The 20,980-nt window shown below is 43.9% G+C and overlaps 1 protein-coding gene across 1 annotated transcript in view; it reads left to right on the forward strand.

Annotated features, from left to right (window-relative positions):
* The window catches only part of PIK3C2G (phosphatidylinositol-4-phosphate 3-kinase catalytic subunit type 2 gamma), a 3,221,975-nt gene that overhangs the window by 2,236,444 nt on the left and 964,551 nt on the right, over window positions 1-20,980 (forward strand). The window contains exon 20 of the mRNA XM_069628394.1: window positions 19,106-19,213. Within this exon, the coding sequence (XP_069484495.1) occupies window positions 19,106-19,213 (108 nt within the window). The remainder of the gene's footprint in view (window positions 1-19,105; window positions 19,214-20,980) is intronic.

Raw genomic sequence — 20,980 nt, forward strand, 5'->3', positions numbered from 1 at the left:
TGGGGGGTTTGCAAGGGTGCCCTCTGTTTCGTCAATATTGGAGGCGGGAGACCAAAAAAAAAAAAGGTTGACCCTGCTGCATCGTATCTGACGCACGTTGAAGGGACAGATCTGACGCCGCAGGGCTGAAGTGGACCAGGCGGCGAGATAACGGTTAAGTGGGGGATGGGGATGTGGGGGGTGTGGAACCAAACATTTATTTTTTAATACTGCAAAGCTGTGCCGCACATCATACAATATGATGTTGCATTCGGTCAGCTTTTTTTCGATTGATTTCCAGCAACCAATTTATTTTTGGTCAAACATACCCAAACCTGGGCAAACTAGGTGAAAGTGCCATGCTATGACAGATTACTGCAACCCTCATAGCAGAGCTCTAGATGCCATTGACAGTGTGACAGTTGCAGTTGGTGTCTAATATCATCTCTGCACTACAAACTTTGAGGACACCACCAAGTGAGTTGGCCATAACAGAGCTTCCATCCCTCTGTGAGGTTCTTCCTCTGGTATACCTGCTTGAGTAGAACCTATCCAACATGGTGAGAGCCCATACCTTGGCAGTTGACAGGCAAGCAGCACAGACTGAGAGGAGCCTGCGTTCAACCTTGCAGGGTGATCTATGGGTAGATTGATTTAAGGGCAATATTGATTACCAGTTTGCTTGCCTTTCAAGGTGAACATGACAACTTTTCATATGCATTTGTTGTGTGACAGGACCTGCCATAAACACTATAGAGATGAGACAAATGTGAAAGGATATTTTGCTGCTGTGCTTGCAACATCAATTGGATAAAGAACACAGGCAGCAGAATGACCATCAACCAGCCTACATTTTGTGAACTACACTGGGTATGTCGAGCTGAAAATTGATGGCATCAATGACACTACATCACTGACACCTGTTGAAAGCTTTGTAAGTAACCAAGGTCATGAGAAAGGCAGTAATGATGAGGATCATCTGAGCGAATGCCATGACACGCAACATTCCCCAATATACTGAGAGGTAACAGGGAGAACAGGAGAAGTGGGAGGCCACAGGGGCAGCAGAGCACAAGAAGAGAAACTTGTCCCAGAATTTAGCAAGAGTAACTTAATATAAACCTGTGTAATTGGAACTGTGTAAAGCTGATAGAGTAGATTGAATAACCGTGTGTGGGAATTCTATGAGGACTCGGAACAAATACCTAATAAAGGATGGAAATCACTATATGAGCACTATGATGAAAAGGGGAGAAACTGTGGCACAAAATCTTGTAATAAAGGAGGACAGGCAAACTATGAACCCTTTATGTCTGAATTTCATACCTGACTCTTCACACTCAGCACATATGGAAAAGCTGGCCATCTCTCGGCTTAACCTTCATTCTGACTCTGTTGGCTCTCTCCATGACCACCAATCTGGCTTCAGAGCCGCCAGAAGCACGCAAACTGCTCTCCTGAACATATGTGAAGACCTGCTCTTCAACCTTGACTCTAACATTCCCTCCGTCGTCATCTTACTTGATCTCTCTGATCCTCTGCTTTCAACACAGTGAACCATTCCATCCTGCTCAATCGTCTCAGTGACAACCTGGGTATCACTGTTCAGGCTCTGGCCTGGCTGACCTCTTTTTTCTTTCTGATCGGCCCTCCCAGGTACAGCCTGGGTCCTTCCTATGCTCTATCTCCCTCTTTACCTGTGGTGTTCCTCAGGTGTCTAACCTCTTGCCCTGGCTTTTCAACCAATATATGGCAACTCTTGCCTATTGCATTTCCATTTTCTGCTCAAACTTCCAGTGCCATGCTGATAGCATCCAAACTCATTTTCAGGCTTCCCTCATCTCCGATTGCCTAAACGCTATTCAAAATGGGTGTGCCGCCAATAATCTTTGTCTAAATGCCAACAAGACTGAGATCCTCTCATTGGTGCACCTTCACCAGCCTTTCTCCCGCACTCTCTGGCCAGCCTCCCTTGGCCCTCCTCCTACCCCTGCTTGCGAGGCTAAGAATCTCAGGGTCATCTTTGACTTCACAATTTCCTTCTCCGCACATATCTCTGGCATCTCTAAAAAGTCAAACTTCTTACTGCACCTCCTTAGAGGTACTCTGCCTTTCCTCTCCTTCCCTCAGAATCTCACTGTCTCCCAAGCCATGGTTCTCTCTAGGTTGGACTACTGTAACAGCCTCTTTCTTAATCTTCCAGCATCCACTTTCCGCCCTTTGCAACTAATCCAGAACAGATATGCCAGACTTGTCCTTGGCCTCAAGCCCTGGGATTGTATCTCTCCAGCACTGAAATCCCTTCATTGGCTCCCAGTGGATGCAAGGATTAAATGTAAAACCTGTGTCATTGTCCACAAGGCTTTCTGGGGCTTTGGTCCAAAATACCTTCAACTAGCCTCCGTAAATACCTCCCCTCTGGAGCCCTTTCCTACTCTACTTCTAACTCCCTTAGGGTCGGTCGTTTCTCAAAGAAAACAGCTGGGGGCAGATCTGTCTTCGGCTGGGTCCTCCCTTTGGAACAGCCTCCCGGCCACCTTGAAACTTGAGGAGAACCATCTCCAGTTCTGCAAGCACCTCAAGACCTTCCTCCTCACTTCTGCCTTTGCCCCTGCTGACCTGTTTTCTCTCTTGACACCTTGCACCTGGCCAACCTCTGTCCTTTGGGCCCAGGTACCTGCTCACCCTACCTCCCTCCTTCACTGCCTCCGGGCCACCCCTTGTACTGGGATTCTGTATCTGTACCCATACAGTCCCCAATTTTCATCTGCACTTATCACATATACCCTATCTGACTAATCATGCACTTGCCACTTGCTGACTGCACTACCCCTTTATCATTGCCTGCATTTATTTATTTATTTATTTATTTATTTATTTATTTATTTAACTTATTATTTATTCAGCTCTCTCCTCTGTTCCGCACTTTCCACTTCTCCCCTTCCTCGCACTTCCCCCCTTTTCTCTTTTCCATGCACTTGCACGTTCTTAATGTCACTGGGCCTAGTAAGATCTTTGTTTTTTGTTCTCCCTTGTTCCTCTCCCTTTGCTTGGTCACACTCTGAAACACTTGTGTATGAGCGTAATATAAATAAAATATATCATACCATGGAAGTGCCATATACCATAATTATGCTATGGACAGATGTCATCGCTTTTCAGAAAAGGCTGGATTATTTCGAGGGATTTCAACATATCTGCAACCCTCACAATGCAGGTATAAATATGTTTTGCATGGTCTGATACAGTATTCAGGCAGGCATGAATCTGCATAAAATGTTTAATGTTACTGACTCTTGTACCGTTCACTGTTGGTCTCGTAGCGCTCTGGCGAATCTGCAATGGAAGGTGGATAGAGGGCGATTTGTTAGTGGGATTGAGAAGTTTGGTCTGCTGTTGGCAGCTTCAGTTCGGTGTAACTGGTCACTGAGCGTAGGTGCGTTTTCCGATTGGTAGCCGTCATGTGGTGTTGAGGTCTGATTTTGCATCGTCTTGTTTCTTGATGGGTGTTGTGAAGTGTGTGTGGTTTGTTGTGAGATAGAGGTATTGTTGTGTTTAGTTCGGAGTTTGAGGCTGAGAATGCAGAATGGTGAGCTTTTAGTACGGTTAGTTAGGAGCAACACAGTGCCAACCTTCAACAATCCATCCAAGTGTGATACATCTCCTACCTCCACCAGAAAGTTAAGTGCAGCACATTTTCTGCCCCCAGCAAACCATGAAAGTGCAGCACATTTCCTGCCCCCAACAACCCATCATAACAAGTGTGTTACATTTTCTACGCCTGGGTCATCTAGGAAGTCCCTGAAGTAATTCAAGAGATAGCCTTTAGCTCCGCCCCACATTAGGGCCACCTTAAACAGTAGCGGTACCATGGCTTTAGTGAACTCATATTGTGTCAAGACCTTTGAGAGTACAAAGGATGGACTAGAGAGCCCCCTTTAAGTTTGAGGAGTGTGTATATGGACCGCTGAAGGTTTGTGACCCCGTTTCCTTTTCTAGAATTGTTATTATAAAAATTGAAACACTTATTTACATCGTCATATGAATTATTGGGAACCTTGTCATATCTCCCAAAGTAAAGTGCCAGAGTTTTCCTCTGCCACACTCCTTATTAGCTACCTTGGTACGTTGGTTTAAATTACCAGAATCCATCATATGTATCATACTCTTTAATTCTATAACTACATATCTCAGTGCAACATCAGTGCTTTCCTTGCCTGACAGCCTTAGACATTTTGGCACTGTGAGAAACCTGAGGATGTTCTCACATCTACTCACATCTACATCCCTTGTGTCCCCCTCTCAGGGGGCCATGGAGAGGCCATCGCTTTTGGATCCTGAATCTGGGGGTAGAGAAGCTAGGGAGAATCACCTGGGCAGAAGGTCCTTGAGGAGTGGGAATGAGATGTCTGTAGGTGAGACATGGTATCCTCATTTCCATTTCAGGAAGAACTCTATATCTCAGAGGTGGTTGTGAGGTGTTGTTATCCCTCTCCCACTGACACGGAAATTACTCAAAAATGGTATCACTCTAGAAACACCAGAAGAAGGATAAGAAAGAGAGGGGGTAAGAATAAATTAGGGAAGACATGGTATTTCCCTTTCCCTATTGTGAGAAACCAAAGGGTGTCTCACTATCTAGACCCCTGGGATATCTTGCTCAGGTAGCCAGGGCACGAACATCAACTTTGGATCCAGACCCGGGGGGTGGACCAGTGCGGGAGGATCACCTGGGTGAGGGGCCCTCTGGGAGTAGGGTGAGACATCCGTTGGCAAAATGCGGTGTCCCGCTCTTCACAACACTACCCAACACTTTCTCTACCTTTATAGGTTGTTGTAAGTCTTGTCCCGTTGCCCCCTCCCCAATTCCAACAGGTACCCATATCAAAGGGAGGCATAGGAGAACAAACACAACACCCTATATCTCACAACAACAAAGTCGTTCCCCTTCTTCTAACAATATTTTGACCACCTTTTGAAAAAACTACAACTCCCAGAATTCCTGCCTCCACTCTAGAAATCCCATTTACCAAACCAGTGGGACGAAGAAGAGACGATAGGGAGCTATGAAGATTAACCATAGGAACCAGTGCACTAGGGATTCCTATGGGCAGTCACCATTTGTCTGGTAATGAGGCCAGGCAAGGTCAGGCCTCCCTTTACAATCATCCCCACCTGAAACCTGTTAACTCTCCCAGGAAGTATAAACGGCAGAGCACACAGGCACACTTTGAGCGAGCTGGGGTGCTGGATGGTGCACAGAGACTTAGAGGAGATAATTCGAGCTGGAGATACCGTGGAAGGTCTGGAGGAAGAAAGACTGCCTAACTGTTGGGCTTGTGAGTACAGGGAAGGCTGCAGTGTGGAGAGGGAGTTCTAACTCCAGGGAACCAAACCAGGGGCAACTGCAGGGGTTACCGGGCAGTGCCCACATTAGAGCTATTCCCCTGGGCAAAACAGGAAAACCCAGGCCCTTGAGGGGCAGGTGGCAAGACCCTGACCTCACCAAGTTATCCCCCTTACCTCAAGCAGCTCCCAAAACCCCAGAATGCTGTATAGGGGAGGTGACATAGTGGGAGCTAAATAATAAAAGTGCATTCTGGGACATGAAGTCCAAAGACTTTAAGACTTTGCAAATCAAGGGGGGTCTGAGCCCGGCTAAGTTAGATCCTTGAGAGGACAGAGCAAAGGAGAACATTGCTCCAACATTGCATTCGAAAGATACCAGCAGACCTCCCAGGTGAAGAGTTGCAGAGGCAAGGCCAAAGTTGAGGTATTGTCCTTGACTCCCAAATCAAGGATATGAACAAAGAAACCAACACAGCCTGTGAGTTGAAGCGAACAAGTGACGTATAATAGCGATACAGTATAACAGAGCGGTCCAGTATAGTGTCAGTGCCCAGTCGAAAGTCTCTTTTGAGCAAGTACTGATGTGAGCCTAAAGGATATGAAGTGTGTTTGGTTTCAAGGCAAGTGAGGCCTAAGGAAAGTGAATCACGTTGAGTTGCAAAGTGAGAAGTCTGAGCCCGACTGAGGGAAACCAGTGATGAACTGTGAGTGATTGAGAGGTCCGAGCCCGGCAGAGAGAGATCTGTAGCGACCTTTGAGAAAGTTGATGCAGTCTTGCAGAGGTCTATAGTAAAAGTACATTTGAAAGTCTTCAACATCAGTAAAAGGTCCAAGCCCGACTGAGGGAGACCGGAATTGTGATAAATTAGGGAAAGGGAACCCCTGCAATTGCTGTGATTGGGAGGTACTCCTCGTTTCGGTACCTGGCTGGTGTTCATATGTGTCTTCATTACAAAAATGAGGATGTATTGGTCTAGTTGCCCTCTTCTTCGTCCCAGTAGTATATGTGTGTGTTTTAGGTAACACTTTAGGGGAAGAACAGGAAAGGGCTGAGAAAAGCCTACATTGGCTTGAGGGATGGAGTGTTCATTGTGAAAGGGAAATAGAGGATACCATGTCTCGCCCAAGGACGTCCTCGCCCCACTTCGAAAGTCTCCTCCACCCACGTTATCCTCCCTCGCATATCCACCCTCAGTGTTGGGATCCAAAAGCCATGCCCACCCAAAAAGAAGATACCAGGGAAAAAGAAGTGAGGACGCCCTCAAGTTCCTCACAGCACACACTCAACTTTTACATCCCTCCTAACACACAGGGGTCCAGGCAGAATGTCTACATATTTCCTATCTCTCAGGGTGAGGGCTTTTTGAGAAACCATGCTCACGCTTCACTTTAAAGTAGCAGCAAAGACCACAACAACGTGATCTGCACTCCAGACCTCCAACATTATAGGTCACTGTCAAGTGATGATTATTACAGCTAACAAGAACTTTCTAAAACCAAGGGTGGTAGGCCTGCACAGTGGGAAGAGGGCCACTCACTCCAGATCTATTTCAAACCTCTACTCAACAGTACATTAACAATGCAGATAACCAGTGATTCTGGCCATCTGACAAATCCCTCTGAACACTTCCACAGAAAGAGGATAACTAACCATGACTTTCACAGCACCTCTTTGCCCCCATTTACAATATCCAATTTGGATGCGTTGGTCTATCGCTATTTAAATCATGAACTTACAAAAGACCTTGAAACGGAAAAGTGGAATACAGACGTTTTAGCTTCCATTCAGACCATGACAAATAAACACAACATGGACATAAAACAAATATTACCAAGAACCAACAGGTACTGAATTAAAAAATGCAATTTAAATGAATGAGCAGGAAAGAAAGACTGTTAGTTCAGGGAGAAAACAAAAATGTACTCCCATTGAGTGAATTTGACTTTTAAGCATTACCCATGAAGAAAAGACATAAGGAAATAATCTCCGGTCACAGGGCGCACATACCTAAATGTATGTCTTCTTTTTTATTTATTTTTTATTTTGGTTGGCTGAATGATATCAACCTTACAAAATTATTCACAGAGATTATTCACATTACAGTGATCATTCGTCAATTTTAACAATTAAAATTTAGAAAACAATTAGAATTTCAACATCAAAGAAAGTTCATCAGTACACATTACCAAAACAATACCAAAATCAAATTCCTGATGAAAACTAGAGCTCCATGTACACAGTGTAAAACATTGTAAATGGCAAATTATAACTCACAGTACACAGGGAGGAATAACTGCATTGACAAGTTGGACTAGTGCAATTTGAATAGAGGCTTTAGCATTAGTCAAAAGATAAACCCATATTTCCTCACTGGATCGAGGCAGAGCAAGAGGACTACACATCTTAAACAATTGTTTCCGTGTTTCCAACAAAGCTTGACAATCAACAACCAGATGCCACAATGTTTCAATCTATCCAACATTCTTACAATACCGACAAAATATTTCATTTTTGCTATAATCCGTCTTCTTCCCATGATCTCTCTGGTCGCACACAAATTCAATCGAATGCGCAGCAATTGAGATCTAATGTAGTTGGATGGACATTTCACTAAATACTGTTCCATGGAGCGTAATTTTTTATGAGGCCGCACTAAGGAATCACTATCCACATAGTCCAAGCATTGACTGCGGGTGTGAATCCAATCAGCCTGATAAAGTTTTTGTCTAGCCTTGGTTGGATTCAATAACAAAAGACTAAGCAAGATGTCAGCACTAGATAATGCATCCAACACATAGTTATTCAATTATTTCGCAAAAACAATGCTTGGGGTGAGTAAGTGATTTGCAAGAATACCCAACACATTTGGAACATTGGCACTTATGAGACATTTTCTGTACAACAAGCAGAACTTCCAAATTACTTGATTATGCAAAGACACAGTACCCAATTCATAACTAATCATCGGTAAAGGAGTGCATTTGGGGAGCTTTAAGACAGCTTTCCAAAAACTGGATTCAAGATGATCCCAAAAAGCTCTCTCCTTAGGAGTTCTTGTTTCAACTCCATAACTAATAATGGGGACTGTTTTTTGTTGGCAAAACCTTAGGACATGGGTTAACGTAAATTTCCCATATCTATACAGTAATGTTCGCTTGAGATGTTAGTGAGTGAACTTTCTCATCTAAGAGTGCCGAATAGATTTGTTCATTTTGCCACCCAGTAAAAGGAAGGCCCAGATATTTGTATTAAGTGACTTTGACTACCTCCTGATCTTGTAATGTCCACTTATAACTAAACGACTTCTTTTTAGCGTTAGGAACACAAGTTACCACGTGAGTCTTGGCAAGGTTAATAGTGAGATGGTTTTCACTCACATAGGTTTGAAGTTTGTCCAACAAATTTTGCAACCCACCAGGAGAGCATGACAATAGAACGAGATCATCGGCATATAAAAGCCAGATGATTTTCTGCGCACCCACTTTAGGTGCATCAGAAATGGCATCTGCGAAATTGGAGCCCAGATCAAGCAGGAACAAGTTGAATATTGTTGAGGCCAGGATACACCCCTGTTTAAGTCCTCGATAAGTTGGGATCGAGGCAGACAACGTTCCATCCAAGAACAATCTGACTTGGAGAGACGTGTCTGCATGCAGTGATTTAATAATGGCAAGTATGGATCTAGGACAACCATAATGCTCTAACTTCTTAAACAGCAACTGACGATCAACAGAGTCGAAAGCATTGCTGAAATCAACAAACGCTATATATAGGTTTTGTCCACGTTCAGCATACTTGCTCTTTATCAATTTAAGAAGAAGCATATTAACGGGAAGTACCCAAACCTGAAACAAACCCTGCCTGAAAAGAATCTCGTTTACCTGCAAGCTTTGTCCACTCATTCAATTGTTGTAGCACAATACGACTATAAAATTTTCCTGGAGCGCCCAACAAAGCAATCGGTCTATAACTTTGTGGTAAACTACTATCACCCTTTTTTAAACAAGGGAATAATAATAGAATGCTTCCAGGAATTGGGGATCGTCTGCGTAATATTGATGTGTTCAAAAATTTGGACCAATATCTCAGACCATAAATCAATGTTAAATTTAAAGGTCTTGTTAGATAACGCATCCGGGCCTGGCGCTCTGGATTGGCTTATTGAAGAGATATAGTATCGTATGTCCGTTCTTAGTATCTCAAGATGGAATTCTGAAACCCGGACCTCCTCCTGTGTTGTATGGACAGAAGCAGTTGAGGCATACATAGCCCTAAAATAATCAATCCATGCCAATTCAGATACATTAGGACCCTGAATTAACGTTTGAGGAGTGCTGACAGCTTCATTGAGAGTAGCCCAAATTTGTGCAGTGTTTTGATTACACATTAAATTAAGTATATGCTCCCCATCCTTTTGCCATAATGTTGCACGGTGTTTCCGCAACCAATTTTTGTAGAGTGTTTTTATTTTAACCCAGGCAGCTGTTCTAAGCTCGACTGGCAACTGAGTAGCTTTCCATTTCAGTGCACGATATTCGGTTTTTCTATTTTTGACCTGTACGTCAAATGTGTGTCTTTTCACTACTGTAGGTATAGAAGATTTTCGCTAACTTACTAAATGCTTCTGCATAAGATCAAAATAGCACACATTAGATTTGTTCCCAGCTAGTCACGAATGGGCAAATGCAGATGAAAGCAAAGAAGCGTATTGTGTAAGACTTTCTCCAGTCCAACTTACCCTCACGGTCCCATAGTGCTTTGTCTCTACATTTACCAAACCTGTCGGGGGAGCAAGCCACGAACTGGCCAATATTAGATGGTCACTAACAGAGACTGGCACTGTCTGAAATTGGTTTACCAATGACATCAGCTTAGAGTCCACATACACGTAGTCAATAATAGCTTGTGACTGCCCACGATGCCAGGTGAAATTTGGCAGATTATCATCCATGCATGAACCATTAAGCATTATTAGGCCACGTGAACACATTATATGATTCCATTGAGTTTGGCGAACAGATTCCCCCGCTTTGTCAGGTGAAATCCGATGCAAGTTAAGATCCCCAGTCAACACCGTATGTGCCACATCTGGGAGCAAGGTAACATAATCCAACAAACAGTCAAGATCATTAAAGAATTTCGAATCATCAATACCCTGCCAGTTCCAATAAATGTTAACTAACGCATACAGCGATGTTCTGATGGAAATTATGGTCAATTGCAAAAATGGATTCAGTGAAAAGGTGGAAATCATTTTGAGCTCTGAGCTGGTTTTAATACACGTGATCAAACCAGCCATGGGACGACCTTTATCCCCACACAAGGCAGGGGTGAAATGCATAATATGATCATGCCAAATTGGGGACATTGTCAGCCATGTTTCTTGCAACAAAATAATGTTGCAGTTATTTAGATAGGAATTTTGATTGTTAAACAAATGAGAATGCCCACGTGTATTCCACAAGATTGCATAGACTGGGCACAATCCATGACATTACTTGTGACTGACTTAGGAATGGAACCTTTCTCATGGTTTTCGCTCTCAGCAGGACCCAATAATAAAATAAAACCCAGCTCAAATAGTTTACTCTTTGCTGCCCAAATGATGTTACGTACCAACCTTGATCGCAATTTCAAACAAATGGTGGTTAGCACATTCTCATTCAAAAATTCAATTTGTTCAATGTCTGCTGAACCTATGTCCTCAAGTTGATGAACATACGAGAATATTTCCAATATACTATGCCTATTTAGCAGATATTGAAGATAGAATGTATGTCTTCCCTATCTTGCAGGGGTGAGGGCACACACTCAAACTTTGTCTCACCTCTACCGAAAATAATCAAGGCACAGCTTGAATGGTTATGTTCCCCGGTCTTACGGGGTGAAGACACACTCCATTTTCATGTCACTTCTCTCTCGCAGGAGTAGAGGCACACAGTAACATTCATGTCTCTCTGGTCTCAAAGGACAATGGCACACGTTCAATGTTTGTCTTTCCTGGGAACTTAAACGTCTGTGTCCAAAACCTCTACTTAGCCTTACAACTAAAGCTAAAAAATCTGTAGGGATATCAGCAATAAAACAAAATAGTTTTACAAATAAAGTTCTGAGCTTCTTCCAGCTCATGGCTTACTTTTCAGCCCCCCTTCCCCAAGTTCAACATGGTCCCACTAAAATCTCAGGGTTCCCTTCCCCAAATTCAAGACAGTTCAACATAGTCTCAGGGTTCCCTTCCAAAAGTTCAAAACAATTCCACAAGGACTCAGGGTTCCCTTGCCCAAGTTCAGCTTGTCAACTTGTACTCCTTCTCAATCTTTCAATGTTCAAAAACAACCCCAAAACAACTTTATACTCCTCCTGGTTTCTTAACAGTTCAGTCAGATTGCTTTCTGCTGTTTCACTTCAGCAACCTCTTTGGCTTTCACAGTTGGGGGTTCCCCGGTGTAGGCACAGTTGTTGGACCGCACAGTTGTTGGACCACACAGTCCACCCATCAAAGGTCATGCATCTAGGAACCCTAGGCTCCTTTGCCCACACAGGTTCTGATGTATTTGTACCTGTGTGGTTCACACTCACTTGGCTTTTCCTGGTCAGCCTCTTGGCTTTGCCACAGTGTATTATTTCCTTTGCCAGTCTCTGGGCTTTGCCACAATGTGTTTTTGCATATAATTCACTTTGTGGTGTTGTTGTTCCTTCACCACCTTGCTGTCATACCTTTTAGCATTCTTTTATACTTGCTTTGCATTGCATTTCATACAGCTCAAGCTTTGCTTCCAATAGGCGGTACTTGAATTTCACACATACTTATCATTAGGTCATACCTTTGCCAAAAGCCTTCATTTAGTTCGATATTCAATAACTGTGATCTTTTAATCTGCTGCTTGCATTTTATATTGTCCTTATATTTGCTCTCAACCTGTTGCGTTGGGTTAATTCTATTGTGTGTATGCTTTATCATTCATTCAGCATCTATGTTGGCTTCCCCACAGCCTGCAGGAGTGCCCGGTTCGAGTGCTCTTCCCTTTCCACTCATCGGTCCCTGACGTCTCCTTCGGGCAGCTGTGCTTTCAGCTTCTGCTCTGCCAACACACTTTTCAGTTGCCCATGAAACCTGCTTGCATCTCACCTTCTCTTCGTATCTCACCAGCAGTTCCACTTTCTCCCTGCAGACGCTATCAGTAACTCTGCTCCTTTCTTCTGTGTCTGCAGCTCTGGCTGCAGACTTCAGACCAGTGAGGCTCCTACACCTGTGGCCTTATAGCATGCCCAGCCCTTGGCTCCACAGCTTCTTGGAATCATCTGCCAGCGTTCCGGCCACCTGCAGGACCCACCACAGCTGCCTCCTGTTATCCAGGATTCTCCCTCCAGTCCCACAGTGATTAGCCTCGCTTCTCACCTGCTGCTCCCCTTTCTGCTGGACTCTCTCCTTTATATATGCCTGCAACCACTTGACAGATTGCAGGTGTGAGTCCATTATTGTACTTGCCTGGTCATAATTAGTGGAGCACTTAGGACATGCCTGACCTTTACAACACTCTACAGCCTTCTTCCTTGTCTAAGTACTATAGTTGTGCAATGACTTAGTAGTGTTCACTATTCCTAGTCGCCTCTTCCTCATCCCAGTACTATAGTGAGGTGAATTAAGGGAAATGTGGGAAGATGGTTTGCAACAGCCCACTAAGGCCAGCAGAGGGTGAGGTTGGTTCTCATAAGGAAAAGGAGGATACCATTTCTCGCCCTGTGGATATCCTCTCCCCAATCCACAAAGGCCCTCCACCCAGGTGATCCTCTCTCGCTACTCCACCCCCAGGATCCAAAAGTGATGGCCTTTCCCTGACCACCTGAGAAGAGGATTCAAGGGGAGTAGGTGTGAGATACCCTCAGGTTTCTCACACAGCCCACAAAAGTTTTATAATCAACAATAACACCCACAGTCCACAAAGACAAAAGAAACCCTTCTGAACCCCTGAAACTACTCTCTCTTTCTCCAACTCATGGTGTGGATCAAACCTGCTTTGACTTCCTGCTGCCAAACTCAACCCCCAAAGGAAAAAGGGAGTTTGCAGGAGAGGCTATGAGCTAAAGAATTTGTGCAGTATATTCTATGTGTAGTTTAGTACATTGATATTTACACTTAGTATTGGGGTAAATAGAGTGGGTAGGTTTGTTAGGCGACAAAATTGCTGGCATAGCGGGAGGCGCACAAACACAAACACATTGCTAGGTTCAGAAAATAAAGCAGAATTCAAAAGCTGAACGTGGAGGAAAGAGTTAGTGTTCAATGTAACGCACGATGATCCTTCAACAGAGCACACAAAGGCAAATGCAGGAAGGATAGAAGGAAGTAAAAATGTTGCACGTGCCTCCGTGCCCCAGGATGGGGTGATGAAAGAAAATGTTGTCCAGAGGTCGGCAAAGTAAAGCCTGGAAAACTACGAGGGGTGGTGACAGGTGACATCACAGAGTTGGAGGGAAAAGGTTAAAGAATACATACAGAGTCATATGAAGGTGGAAGTGTTGGTTGAAAAGGGCTTAAAAGGTGCAGGGAGAGGACAAGACAAAAAAGGATTTTGACTTTGGTTTGGGCTAAGTTGGCTGTTTTATTTTTAGCTGGAGTGAGTTGAAAACCAACCATTGGGTTTTTGAGCAGACTTGCTTTGCTGCCTCTGATCGAATTGAGTGACAGGCTCCTTAACTTTTCTACTCCCGAATATAAAGTATTTGGTTTTCTTGCTATTCCTGGTTGAATCTTGGAGGTTGCGAAAGGCTGGAGCCTTGGGCTGCTGGTGTATGTGTCTACTCGCTATCTTTTGGAAGCTGTCAGAGAAAGCAGAACAGGGAATTCATTGAAGCCATTGTCTGAACTCGGGGACGGTGACCTAACATGAACAAATCCTGAAGACTGCAGGTGACCCTGGGCAGAGTTCAAGCAATCGAGGGATGTGTCGTGCTTAGATAAGAAGAAGGCAGGTCATGCTGAATGGGGCAATAGAAGAGGCAGAGCCTTCTCAAAGGCAGAGTCCATAAATCATTTCAAGGCTGAGTATAAATAGGTGAACAATTCATTAGGACCCCTCCTATAGGCTATTTGGCAAGGTGTCAGACTCGACATGAAGGGCGTCATTTCCTTAATATTTTAAGGTACCGAAGGTTTAGTGGAGTTTAGTGGAGATTCAAAACTTTGAAGCAGAGTTTGTCCCTATAGTGCGGGGCTGAGGGTCATAAATTAACAATCTCTCCAATAATAAGCAAGAAAAGGGAGAAATATAACATAATCCAGAAAATAACTAAATCCACAATGCTTTTATAGCGCTTGCATAACAGCTGAATATTTGGGGTTCTTCTAAACTAAGAAAAAGATATGTTTATTCTAAAGTTGTCATAATAATGTAATGTATGTTTTGCGCATGTACACCATGATAACGTTTTTCTTTCATTGTGAGAATGCTCATGTATGCAAATGATATAAATACAGTGCTTTTTTCTTGCTCATGAAATTGAATATATAAAGTGTCTTACTTTGGAAGTGTGTAGTGATTTTCCTTGCATCTAGAGTGTGTCCGTTTTCCTGCATATAGAGGTAATTGGGCAATATGAATGAAAGGCATGGTATGAAGCCTGAAGATGCCTAGCTAAGCTCCTGTGGCATAAAAAGAAAGGAAGAGGCAGGCAAATTCTTCCAAAAAGTTGATGATTCTGTGACGAAGTCAGGGAATGTGTCCTTTCTCCCCAAGGTGCAACTACCCCCTTTTGGACTAGTGAGTTTAGCCTGCTACGCTTTACAGAGTAAATGGGATCCCACTGGTGGTGACTCCCCCTTGTATCGTGCTTGTCATTTGTATAGCGCTATTTTACCATTATTATAGTTTCAGTGCACTGTTAGTGGGAATGCCCTCAGAGGACCGAAGTCTAGAGTGCTAGAGGTCATGGAGTATGATTAGGATGTGTGTGTGTATTTGGTCCAAAAAAAGGCTTTGGAGGGATGACCAGGCTCCCGTAGAGAAGCAACTCATGCGGTCAGGCATGTGGATGGGTGCTGAGAGGAGTGGGGTGACGTCAGTGCTAGAGAATCGCTATGTGTTCAGCGTGCCCAAATTTGTCATAGGTCTGTGCTGCATTCTGTTGTCAGAGGTGTTGAGGCGCAGTCTGGTGTAAGTAGGTGGAGAATTTATGTGAACAGCACAACCTAATTTTCTCATGGTCCTTGCTGTATACTGATGTGTGTGGATAGCCTTGCCTGCTGCCAGTGGAGTATTATAAGTACCTTGCCTCCATTGATGCGCTTTGTTGTTAGGGTGCCTGCTTAGGTATTTGGCATCTTCTGTCTGTTCTTGCGGCTGTGATAAAATCAGTTAGCAGCAGCGACAGTCTATGCTCCAACTATTCACCACAGGAGGTGCACGGTTTGTGCCTCCAGATTCTTCTATGCAGGTCGGGTGGTGATTCTGCCCCTATATCAAATGCTTACTGATTATTTTATGGAGGTACCTTTACCAAGGTACCTTTACCAAAGGCTGGCCATCCTTTGGTTCATATTTGTACAATACCTGCTGATCTCCCCCCACCCCCATTCCTTCCAGAGTGATGCTGAGCTGGTTCTTAATTGCCCCCCTGTGGTGTTGCATAGAGGTCCCCCACCTGGCCTGCTGGTTATGGTTATGGCCATGGCGGCCCAACTTCCCATGAATTCCCTGCAGTGCATCCCAATCTGATTGATTACTGTGCTGGTTGTCGGCGTTGGTTCTAACACACCACTGTGCTTCTGCCACTATTAGTGGACAAGGAATTCCCAGAGAGGGATTTTATTCATCCTCCCTCATGTAAAAAAAGTCTAATTTTGTTTTGGTTATTTGGGGATTGACTAGGATAATTGCATGTATGATCCTTTAAAACATGGATGGGGTGGTTTCTGACTCATAAGACATTACATACAGAATCAAAGGATTTTCCAATCTCCTTTCAGCCTAAACCATAAAGAAACTGTATGAGTGACACCAAGGGGGGAAGGTGAGAGTAGAGCAAATCATTTGAATCAGCTGGAGTAAAACAATCTCCCACGGAGTGAGCAAGATGAAGAGACATCCTATTGGAGTGCAGAGTCCAGCCACTGCCTACGCAGACGACGCACATAGTTTAGGAGCACTGCAACCTGCGTAATGCTGCTTTCCCCTGCACGATCTGCAATCAGTGAAACTCGACCATACATAAAGAGGGGACCCAACTACAGCAGAGGTGGTTCACCTGTGTCTGCAACTGATGACGCTGAGGACCAGTCGAGTACCAACGGGACAAGCTGAGCCCAAGGAAGAGGAAGATATGCGGAAGGCCAAGAAGGAACCCGAGCCACGGTTTCGCATCCATCCAGGAGTCCGCCTTTCAGGAGGAACACTGTTGCAGTAAACAAGGTACATGGTTGTTCCAGGGAACAAGGGAAGGGCTCAATGGATTGGCCAACACTTAAGCTGGGATAAGAGAGCAGTAAAACCATGCTGGGGTGAGAAAGAAAGTACCGCAAGCATGGTTTGAAAATCAAGAAGCTCCAAGCCGGGGAAAGAGAGAAGCAGCCCCACACCAGGGTGAGAGTGAAAGTACCCCAGCAGGGGTGAGAATCAAGCCCCAAACAGCAGTGAGGGAGAAGAAATCCAATGCTAGGTTAAGAATCCAAAGGTCCCAGAACCAAGATGTGCAGAGGTAGAAAGTACTGTAAGCAGGGTTTGAAGCCGACAGACCCAAGACGTAGTGACAACCACAGTAACCCCAGGTGGAGCATTGGAAAGCAAACCCCAAGATGGGGAGTAAAATACAGATATGCAAGGAATGGCGAGAAAGGCCAAACCACAACTCGGAGTGAGAATCGAGGAAACCGACTCTGTGGTGAGAGGTTGAGTGCACCAACCCACGGCAAGAGAGATAATACCCAACCACGGGGAAACCAAAGAGGTCCCAAAATGGGATGAGACCCAAGAGTTCCCAAAAGACATGTGAGAAACCTGATAGCCGAAGAGGGGGCGAGAATTAAGTGCATCCAAGAAGGGGAGAGAAACTCGACATACTGAGAGGGGATGAAACTCATTATAACCAAAGAAGGGGCAAGATGCAAGATCCTCCAAAGCCAAGGTGTGAGAAGTCGAACACCAAGGTGGGGTTGGAAAAGCAGGACCCCAACGTATGGTTGAGTTTGTTATTCTTGTATATTAGTGTTAGGGACTGGCCATAGGTAGATTTGACTTTTGGATGGGTGATCGATTTGGTTATAAGAGATCCTGGCAAGCACCTTTGATTCGATTCATTAGACAGGGCAAATAACCTTAATAGAATTATGAAAAGGACAGGCCTCATTTAAAAAATAAATAAAACCACAAGTTGCAAACATGACCTTTTATCCATACAAGAATAACCAAATATGAGATCACTATTATGCTCTCTGCCAAATCTTAGTGCAAGGCCCAAATTGACGAACAGGCTTTTCAATCTTGTCTGAACTAGGGACAGACATTCAGACTTCAAAAGTCTTTGGTGGGCTTCCAGGGATTCACACAAATCCAGCAATTGAGCACGCAGGGATTAACCTAGGTGCACTGCCATTAGACAATATGTTGTTTGTCCTTCAATGCAATCTGTGTTCAAGAAGATGTGAGCTTGGAACATTGTATCCATGGGACTCCCTTATTCTTTGAACTTTTCCCTGAAGGCCTAAGGGCGTCTATGTTCGTCCTGCACTCCGATAACAAATCATAGTAGGCTCCGCCCATTCCAGCATTTACGTGTTCAGAAATGACTTCCCTGTTAATACTACGTTTTACCAATCTTGCAATGTATGCTAGCAGTGCCTCATTAATGGAAATATGTTCCTTTAAAATGGGTAAAGCAGATTTGTTGACACTGTAGCTGGTGCTCTGTTTTAAAGGAGCTGAAGACAGTCCCACTTGGGAAGCAGTTGCCTTATTATTAACTTTCATGCTATTCCAAGGATTTGTTTAGAAGGAATTAGTTCCTCAGGCATGTTTAGTTTAGTTTAGTTAATTCATTTATAATGCGCACCAGACCCAAGGGTATCAGGGCGCAACAATTAAGAATATACAAAGCTTGATTGACAGGTTACAGAATTGACAATACAGTGTAGACATGGTAATACCAGCGTGGAACACAAGGAGAATAAGAGAAAAAGCAAAATATACATATACCATTTAATACTAATATAGCAAAAAATACAAGAATACAGAAGCAATAAAACGTAATAAGAATATATACAGATAATGGGTACTGTTTACGTATACATATATAAAGGATAGATATGTGCGGTCATTAGATGTCTTTTGTCTTAAGCCAGTTGATGTAGCTTAGTCTGAACTTTGGATAGGATTGATCTTCCTCGATCAGCTATCGGTGTGTACAGGAACTGGGGACAGAGGCATCGTGAATGGACCCCGCCAAATGAATGGGACTGCAAGAGAGCGATCCGGGGATCCTTCCCACTCTGCCCCGGCACCCATCATCCACTGGTTTGGGGGAGGTGCCAGGCGCCCAAATTCCCAGTATGTGTGGTCTGCAGAGCTAGGCAGGGCACTGCATCACAATATCTTTAAAACATTTCTCTAAATATGTCTGCAGCAGTGCATTCTGTACACATCCACTAACACGTTTTCACCTACTGTAGTCATTGTTTATTTTGCTTAAGCAGCTAAAACACTTGATTTTGCAAAAAAAAATCACAGTTTTTGCAGGTGGTAAAATGGGAGGGAGAAATAAAAACAAAGTGTCTTTTTCTTACAGGAGGTGCTAAAGACCGAGATCAACAGACTTGAAAAACTGTTTTTGGAAATCAAGGTTTGCCGACTTGTTCTCGATCCTGCTCTTGCCATTACAGGAATTCTTCATAATGTAAGTGCTGTTCTTTAAATGTCGCCTGTGGTTTTCATTTATTTTTATTATTTTATAACCAATGCCACGCTGCAACATGCATTTCACGCAGAATGCCGCAATAATGTTTGTTCTCCTCAAAGGTAAATACTGTTGGTAAAAATTGTTATTGTTAGCCTTGCACAGAAAAGCCTGTCTCTATTATTTAATTCATGTGGTTTGTGCAACATTTACGTAGATATACTTAGTAATAGGTCAGTCATCAGCCACTCTAACGAACATGAGTTGTATTATAAGTATATGTTTCTGGCGATGGAGAATATTTGATTGCAAAGGCAACTACTTGTACATTGATTAGCATTTTATATAATCACCAGACCTAAACTGTCTTTGTAAATATTTTTGGCTTATTTTGAGCATATTTATGAATGCCCAGCTAACCCTTTTGATATAAACAAAGAAGAAACTATATTATAACCGCCCTGTAGCTAAGTGAAACCCATAGCCCATTTGATAAGCGAAGATTCTATTGTTAATAGCTTTTGAGCTGTAGGACGGATCAATCAGCACAGTGTTTGACATTCCTATATTAGGGCTTGGGCACGCAGGACTGAAAGATTTGGTGAAAATCTGTGCTACAGTTCAAAAGATATAAAGGGTCACATAAAGGGTGCGTGTTTCACTTTTCCAAATGTCCTGGAAACACACTAGGCCACCAGGTACAATTATTACAAAGACCAAGGAGTAAGGAGCAACATTCCTGTGTCAAATGCTGGGCCTTCTTTGCCAAGAATGCTGCAGGTTCCACACAGAGAAGGGGTAGGGCTTAAAAGCCATTTTTGAAGCCTCCGCAGCACTTCCTCTAAAACACCCCTTCAGCCAGGTTGGATAGGTAAGTATCCCACCCTGAGAGGGGGTCGGCTATTTAAGTCACTGTGTGAGTAGCGCTTGGTGTCGGTTAGTAGGGTGAGGACAGAATTTGGTGAAGGAGGCGTCTGAGAGACCAGATGAGGCAAGAGCAATTGGAGTGTGGAGGATATTGTTAAGAGGGGGTCTTGTCTGTAGAGTGTTTGAGTGGAAAGCGTGAGGAGTAGAGGTAGAGTAGGAGCAGCAGAGTGTTAGTGTTAGTATTGGCAGAGGTAGTAATAGTTGGGTGTGAAGGTAGGCAGAGGTAGTAATGGGGAATGGAGATGTAGTGGGAGTAGCGGAACAGCGAGTCAGGGAGAAGGACTAGGTGGGGGGTGAAGGGTAATATTGGAAGTGGACTAGGTGTTGGAGAGCATTAGTGAGCAGAAGAAGCAGTAGATCGCTAGTAGAGGGCGATAGCGAATTTTAAGTATGGAGTAAAAATAGTAGAAGCAACAGAATAGTAAGGGGTGCAGTGAGTGGGAAAATAGGAGTAACTGTCAGCATAGAGTGAGACATAGATTACAACAGAAGAATACTGTGATGAATCCTGTGGAGTCATCACTGATCCCCAGCCTAAGATTGCCTCCCATTTGGCCAAGGGGATGGCAGCCGCTACCTGACCCTGACTCTATGGGTGGTATTATGAGGGAGGATCATATGGGAGGAGAAGGCTGTCAGGGAAATGTGGAGACCCCATCAGGAGAGACGCAGTATTCTTCCCTTCCATGTGAAGGAGACCCTATAATGCCTCCATATCTGATGGCATGTTGTCATTATACAAATCCTTCCAGTGGTAAAACCCTAAAATCCCTTCTTGCCAGACCCCCTAGGCAGGATACCATTCACACTTCAACACTTCATATGTACATAATGCTCACT

The sequence above is a fragment of the Ambystoma mexicanum genome, chromosome 12 (genome assembly GCF_040938575.1).
Source record: "Ambystoma mexicanum isolate Mex_15411 chromosome 12, UKY_AmexF1_1, whole genome shotgun sequence".
Lineage (NCBI taxonomy): Eukaryota > Metazoa > Chordata > Amphibia > Caudata > Ambystomatidae > Ambystoma > Ambystoma mexicanum.